General features: G+C 35.3%; 1 protein-coding gene across 1 annotated transcript; it reads right to left on the bottom strand.

Moving 5' to 3' along the window:
- Positions 1 to 4,640: 4,640 nt before the first annotated feature.
- On the bottom strand, positions 4,641 to 6,920 carry LOC127091721 (uncharacterized). The gene is made up of 3 exons (XM_051030405.1): positions 6,272 to 6,920; positions 5,507 to 6,073; positions 4,641 to 4,765 (listed from the first exon to the last, which is right to left on the bottom strand). Exons 1-3 carry the CDS (start codon positions 6,918 to 6,920, stop codon positions 4,641 to 4,643), a joined length of 1,341 nt encoding a protein of 446 aa, XP_050886362.1.
- Between the last annotated feature and the right edge of the window lie 827 nt (positions 6,921 to 7,747).

The following is a 7,747-nucleotide window of genomic DNA, read 5'->3' as shown; positions in this document are numbered from 1 at the left end:
CTCCATCTGAAGGGTACAACCATGCATCTAACATATTTTTGGTTGATTACTTGGTCATGGTGTTTGCTCTCTATCAGGTCTAGACTTATACGTCTGGTATCACCTAGAGTAAATGCTCATAAATAGTTCAGGCATGCAACCATCTAAGTTGTTTACCAACTCGCCTAGTATAACATTGGAGATCCATCATGTGTGTTTCACTTAAAAAATGAATAAGACGTATAATAGTCTTTCAAACGTGTCGGCAGTAACTGCCAATTAATTTGGAGATTGCCTATTTCTTCGCTTGTAATAGAGTCTAGGTCATATCTTCATGGGCCTGGTTGTATTATCATCAAGCTAAGAAATTTCACAATTAACGTCCAAAATTGATCTAACTTCTTTTTCACGCTCTTCAAGGTCGAACATATTGACTCTCTGGACCTTCATCTTTCTTTCGCTTTCATCTTCTCCAAGTGATATTGGTAGATTTATCATTTCGCAAGGACAAGTTATGGAATCTTTGAAAACCAAAAGATCTCCACCACTACCTAGATTTGAATCTAGCTTACAGAGCCCTAATTGCTCGAGCGCAGTGGCATAGAGAACATTACACGAACTTTTGTATTCTATAAAGACTCTTGCTTCTGTGTGATCTTCTACCATGATTTTTATACTAATGGCAACTCTGTGTTTAGGACTTTACTAACCTTTCTACGATCTCGAAATCCTAACATTGACATGTCATTACTTTGTGATTCGGTGTCAATCGCTGCTTGGATGAAGTTCTACGATGATGGATCTCCACCAGGCATTGATTTTGTATGGATCTCATCGATGAAAGAGAGTTGAGGTGGTGCAAGATCGAAGAATTTGGTAGAGTTATTTGATGCAACACATGAGGTTATCCCATCCATCTTACAGTGATTATGGTAGATTTATCATTTCGCAAGGACAAGTTATGGAATCTTTGAAAACCAAAAGATCTCCACCACTACCTAGATTTGAATCTAGCTTACAGAGCCCTAATTGCTTGAGCGCAGTGGCATAGAGAACATTACACGAACTTTTGTCTTCTATAAAGACTTTTGCTTCTGTGTGATCTTCTACCATGATTGTTATACTAATGGCAACTCCGTGTTTAGGACTTTGCTAACCTTTCTACGATCTCGAAATCCTAACATTGACATGTCATTACTTTGTGATTTGGTGTCAATCGCTGCTTGGATGAAGTTCTCTGGTGATGGATCTCCACCAGACATTGATTTCGTATGGATCTCATCGATGAAAGAGAGTTGAGGTGGTGCAAGATCGAAGAATTTGGTAGAGTTATTCGATGCAACACATAAGGTTATCCCCTCCATCTTACAGTGATTATGGTAGATTTATCATTCCGCAAGGACAAGTTATGGAATCTTTGAAAACCAAAAGGTCTCCACCACTACCTAGATTTGAATCTAGCTTACAGAGCCCTAATTGCTCGAGCAGAGTACACAAATTTTTGTCTTCTATAAAGACTCTTGCTTATGTGTGATCTTCTACCATGATTGTTATACTAATGGCAACTCCGTGTTTATGACTTTACTAACCTTTCTACGATCTCGAAATCCTAACATTGACATGCCATTACTTTGTGATTCGGTGTCAATCGCTGCTTGGATGAAATTCTCCGGTGATGGATCTCCATCAGACATTGATTTTGTATGGATCTCATCGATGAAAGAGAGTTGAGGTGGTGCAAGATCGAAGAATTTTTGGTAGAGTTATTCGATGCAACACATAAGGTTATCCCCTCCATCTTACAGTGATTAGGGTAGAGATCTGGATTTAGATCGAGAATAATCTGTTTGTGGAGTTTGATTGTGAAATTTTTTGGGAATTCAATATTGATTCTCTCATACGGTGTCACTATTACATATAGGAACGAAAATTGGTGTTGAATCAATTATGTAAGACTCTAGAATCGGTAATACCAATCTTCAGTGCGGTGTCACGGGGTGGATCTGTAAGATTACAATTCCAATGCCCAAGTCAGTTATAAAGTCCAAAATGAGTATAATGAAAAGTGAATATCAAATAAGCGTACATTGAATCTCATGCGTGTTGACTATATATGTTGAATAATCTTGATTGGGATATATGTAGTTAGGCCTTCATACAGGGTCTTTGGCCAACCGAGAACAATAAGTATATTTGTTACATGATATTTAGTAGATGTTTTTCTTTCATAAATTAAATCAAAGAATTCATTGAGCGAGCATGTAAGTCTTCCTATAAACCATATTCCACACCATTCAACACAAAAGCAAAACTTAGTGGCTCTTCGGGTAGTCCATTCCATGACCTTACTTAATATCACAGTCTTGTTAGAGCCTTACAATACTTCACATTTACAATAGCAAATAAAACTTATGTCGTTCAATAAGTGTGTCTATTTAGACATGATCTGAGGATACAAAACATGGTTGCTTAGGTGAACTATCGATACATTAAAGGTATTTTTCTTTTGGTCTACATCTATCTCTCTTCCATTAATAAACTCACTACATATATTTATGTATACTAGGGTGGATCTCTTTCCGGCAAAAGGTTTATGTCTCAATATTGTGTATATCTTGGAGATAATTTGATTTACTGATATACAAAAGACAATCTACCTTGTCTAGATCCAGTGTCGAAGCTAAGTATCGTGGAGTTGGTAATGTATTTTTTGAATCACGTAGGTTCAAGAATGTACTTTTAGAGTTTCATTGTCCTATTACAAAGGTCACATTAGTCTACTGTGATAATGTAATGTGGTGTGTATTTTATTTTCGTAGTCAAACCGACTACTATTTGAATGATACTAAGAGTTGTTTTATCTAAATCTTAATATCTTCATAAAGTAGATGTGAACAACGTTTTTTGCATAGAAATCTTGATGAGACTATGTAGATGCACCAACCTCATAGTTTTTGTAATCTTAATACCTTAATTATGGATGTTTTTTATTAAAGAAGTCACTCTTAGACTCGAACAATGCCACATTAGTCTATTGTGATAGCATAAGCGATGTATCTTTTCGAAGATTCAGTTATACATCAACACACTAAGACATTGTGATAAATATACATTGTGTACGAGAAAAAGTTGTTTGCGGCCAAGTACAAGTGTTACATGTTCCTTCGCTTAATAAAATTGTTGTCATTTTCAGTAAAAAAAAATGTTTGCTATAACTCTTTAATAAAAAAATTAAAATAATCTCAACATTCTCAACCTTCTTTTTTGACTACATCGGTATAGAGCCGTCAAAATGAGATAGTCCATATGGATCAGTTTGAAAAGTTCGATAAAACATAGACTATACGCCTTAAAATTAAAGTACGAATTTCATAAAAGTTTTTTTTGTTTGACCTTAAAAATCCCATTGTCCATTAGGAATAGTTCGTATGGGATACAAGTAACTTGTTTGTCCCCTGTAACTAAAAGTTATATTAATGTTTATGTTATTTAACTCAAAAACCATACATTGACTTGTCACACTCCACTAAATATATTTCTTGTATTATATCCAAAAACAATTATGTTAAATATAATATATTTTAATATAATTATTTCATATTTTCCATTATAATTTTCTCATATTTTATTAATTTGTGTTATGTTGAATATTTATATATAATTTTGAACAATTTGTATTCTATCGAAAAATATGTTTAAAGAAATATCTAAAATATATTAGATTATTTTTAAAATATAATATTTAAAAAAATTATTATATTTAAAGTAATATACTTCATATAATAAAAAATATTATGGGATTTTTTATTTTATTTTTTATAAAAATAATAAATTGATGGTTCATTTATAAAGAGATGCCTCGTAATCTTTTAAAATTCGGCTAATATATTTTGAATTTATTATATTAGGATTTTATTGGCTTGGCCTTAAAAAGCCCAAAGCCCGAAAGAAGCAATATGTTTCTTAACGCATCTTATATGTTTCTATTGCACCATGTGAATTTCCACAAATGTCCCTTATTTTCGGAGATGCATCTCCGGACGCACCCCAACACACACTCAAGTAAGGCCATTTCTGAGTTACGTCATTTTTTTTACTTTATTCAGGAGATGCATCTCCAGAAACTTTTTATATTTACATTTTCGGATACACACCAGTAGCAGATTCAATACCAAATAATTTTCCAAATTGAAATTAAGATCATACAATAAAATTATGATTAAGATAACATTACACTTCAATATCCAGGTGGACGCTTGCACATCTTCATTATATCTTCGACCGATCTTTGTATCGTCCCTTCCAACTCGATCAGAACTTTTGTTTCAAAACGGAAATACATATTCCACATAGCCCTAACATCCGCTTGCGTCTTGAGCTTAAATTTACTGAACTCAATCTTCCATTTGTTGTCAATCGACGGTGAACGATATTCGAGCTTCATAATCTTTCGATTGTCTTTGTAAGGTAGGAGATGGTGGATTTCGTCTTTGATATCTTAGAATGAGGTGAACTCGGTGAGCTTGAACGTTCGCCCGGGTATAAAGTTGGAGAATGAGACATTTGTGACATACCAATAGATGTTTATTTATGACGTTTGAGACATTTTTAGTTTGTGTGAAATATAACATAACAACACATAAATTTATAGAAGACATAGATCAATATGAACCACTCATTAATTGGCATACTGATTCCGGAGATATATCTCCAAAACCACACCTTATTATCTTGTTCCGGAGATGCATCTCTGGAACATCTCCTGAACCAGTTTCAGAATAAAACCCTATAACATAACATATCTTTTCATTTACAAAAATACAAATACTGTTATGGGGAAGATCAAAAGTGTATTACGATAAAATATGAACAAATTGTGAGTATATAACAATTCATTTATATTGAGACACAATTGTATACACTTACTTGTCCGGTTAAACAAGAAATTAAAATGAATCGAAACATATGTTGTCGAATAAATCTATTAGTGGTACCCCCTTGGACTTATGTGCGTTTGATTATCTTTCAATGCTGTTCAATTTCTCGAATTCTTGTATTCTTTCCATAAAATGATCTGGCCAAGTCTCGACTTTTGTGGTTGAATGGGTCGTCCACTCCGGTGACGTAAGTGGTATAGGACATCTTGATTTCAAGTAAACTTGAACAAAATGACTTGATTTTAAAAGCCATCCAATACACGTGATACGATCATTTGAATTTTGAGGTGGGGCGGTGCACAGTGGGAAAAAGGTTTCCGAAAAATCGTATCGTGTCAGGTCAACACACATACACACATGCTATTAGGTGACCCATTTCAGGGAAGAGCATTCATTTTACCTCCAGTGTCGGGCCGCTTAGGCAAGGAACAAGAGACTTATAAACTTCATCGAGTTTTTCTTTCTTTCCGCACAACCGTGTGTATGGTTCTTTATATGCCTTCAACTCTTTGATAAGTTGATGGCAAACAAGTGTAGATTATCTTATCTTTTATTGAGTACAACCAAAACGGCTCGGTAACCGCAATTACCGTACCCTACAACATTGATTATCTGCTTGGTATATTTGTGCATAAAAACCTGCATCTCATCGATGAATAGAATCTTTGGTGGAGGCGGCGTCGGAGGTGGTTTGTTAATGCGAGCTCCTTTGACAACATTAATTTGAGATTTTGGAGTTGGTGAGTCGGGAAAAACTTTGTCAACATGTTCAAAAGGAGACTGTGTAGTCAAATTGTCATTCGGTGTCGGCTTCATTTTCTTTGGAGCACCTTTTGTTTTTACCGGTTGAGAGGGTGTTTTCATGTCGGTGGTTTCCGGATAGGAAATCTTTTTCAATTGTTCTTTGATGTGGAGTTTCATGTTGTCATCGGCCTTCAAAAATCTCCCTTGTATCACTTCCCGTTCGGTCAAAATAGATATATTCGATTTACCGTCATTCACGACACCATCATCATCAAACCTAAGTATCTTCCGATGAGTGCAAGCCTCGTCCGTTCTTATCGGGTCACCAAGTTTCACCTTTTTAGCAATAACACAAGCACATGAGAGGGCATATGTTTTCACAATTGTGTATCCACACTTTGTGCTATCGGAGCCTACATTATCAGCTCGTTTAGTCTCGTGAAAATTATAGTTCAAACCCGCTCGGGAAATGTTTCTGACCAACTGAAAATATAGAGTGTTGTCTTTAAACCTGTGTTTCAAAATTGTGATGCTCCGACCAAATGACGTTTGTATCTCATTATGCTGGCTTTGAATCATGTGGTTCATGGAGTCTCAATCTCTACACAAACCGCTCTTACTATTTCCCAACCAATTTTTCAAAGTAGCATGGACAGACTCAACTCTGTTAGTTGTTGTATTTACAAGGTGTCTAACATTATTAGTCCATGCACAAAAAAAATTCTCCTTCATCTGGTCAAGAATTGTGCTTTCAACATATTTAAACAAATCTGGATACTTTTCACACACTTTTCTGAAATGCATAATGGAATCGGTATATAGTTCTATTATGGAAGAATTTATTATATGATTCCATGCATTCATTAATTTTTCCACAACCACACTCGCCTTCACCATTTTTCCATCTTCGGACTCTATCTGTTTCGTCCCTACCGTGAGTTTAACCCGACTTTTCACATTCTTTGTTATGTGATACCTACAAAGTAATGCATTAGAAGAAGGAAATACCTTTGCAACCAAATTCATCAATGCAATATCGCGGCCAGTAACAATCGCTTTAGGCATCTCACCTTGGTCCTTAAACAGTGTCCGACACACCTTTAAGGCCCAAGTAAAATTGTCCTCTTTTTCACACTTAAGAACTGTAAAACCAATTGAATATGTCTTCTTAGTTGAGGTAACACCAACCATCTCCAATAATGGAAATATATACTTGTTAGTCTTGTAGATTGAATCAAGTATGAGCACCGAAGGAAACATGTCGAACAACTTTACGGAATCAGGATGAGTCTAAAATATATCTCTAACAGTAACTTCATCCTCGCACATTCGGTACCTAGACACGTAACTGTTATTATCCAATAGTTTCAAGAGTTGTTGCATCTTAGTTATATCCCCCCTAAGTGTCTTGTTAGTGAGGTACCGAACATTATACACTTGCTTGATATTTGATATATTTTCGGGTTGTTATCGTTTCAATGTTGCAAGTATATTTTTCGGTTGAACCGGATTCAAGATCATGTCAGCAACACTTTTTTTTCTGGCATGAGCCGATACACACTAGGATGACCGACTAAATTTAAACATAAATCATGGTTATGCAAACCACATATCACATTAAATCTTTCGTTTTTATTTGCCAACATGTAAGCGCACACCTTAAACGGACAATCACAATTTATTGAACCAGTGTCGTCTCTTTTAAAATTTCTGAGAGGAGTTCTATATTTCATGCTTTTTTCGCACGTCATTGTCACAAAAGCGCATCTTCTATCCGAACCATTATCAGACCTTCAGTAACCACACCAAATCCAAGTTTAGAGGTCTCCATACGAAACCATTGAAGCATTTGATCACGAGATTCAAACTCTTGTTTTTTTCTAAATTGGTTGCCAACATCTACTGCCTTCACAACAACACCCTGGACATTCAGAGAAACAACTTGTTTTGGGAAAATATCGGGGAGCACTATATCTAATGAAAACAATTAAAACCATAACAGTATATAAGCGCTATTGCTGGATACAAACTTAGAAATCAAACACAGACAACTTATAGAGATGCATCTCTAGACAAATTCATACTCG

This window comes from Lathyrus oleraceus, chromosome 6 (genome assembly GCF_024323335.1).
Source record: "Lathyrus oleraceus cultivar Zhongwan6 chromosome 6, CAAS_Psat_ZW6_1.0, whole genome shotgun sequence".
Classification (NCBI taxonomy): domain Eukaryota; kingdom Viridiplantae; phylum Streptophyta; class Magnoliopsida; order Fabales; family Fabaceae; genus Lathyrus; species Lathyrus oleraceus.
The sequence above is the reverse complement of the archived record's forward strand: the minus strand, read 5'-3'. Positions and strand labels throughout refer to the sequence as shown.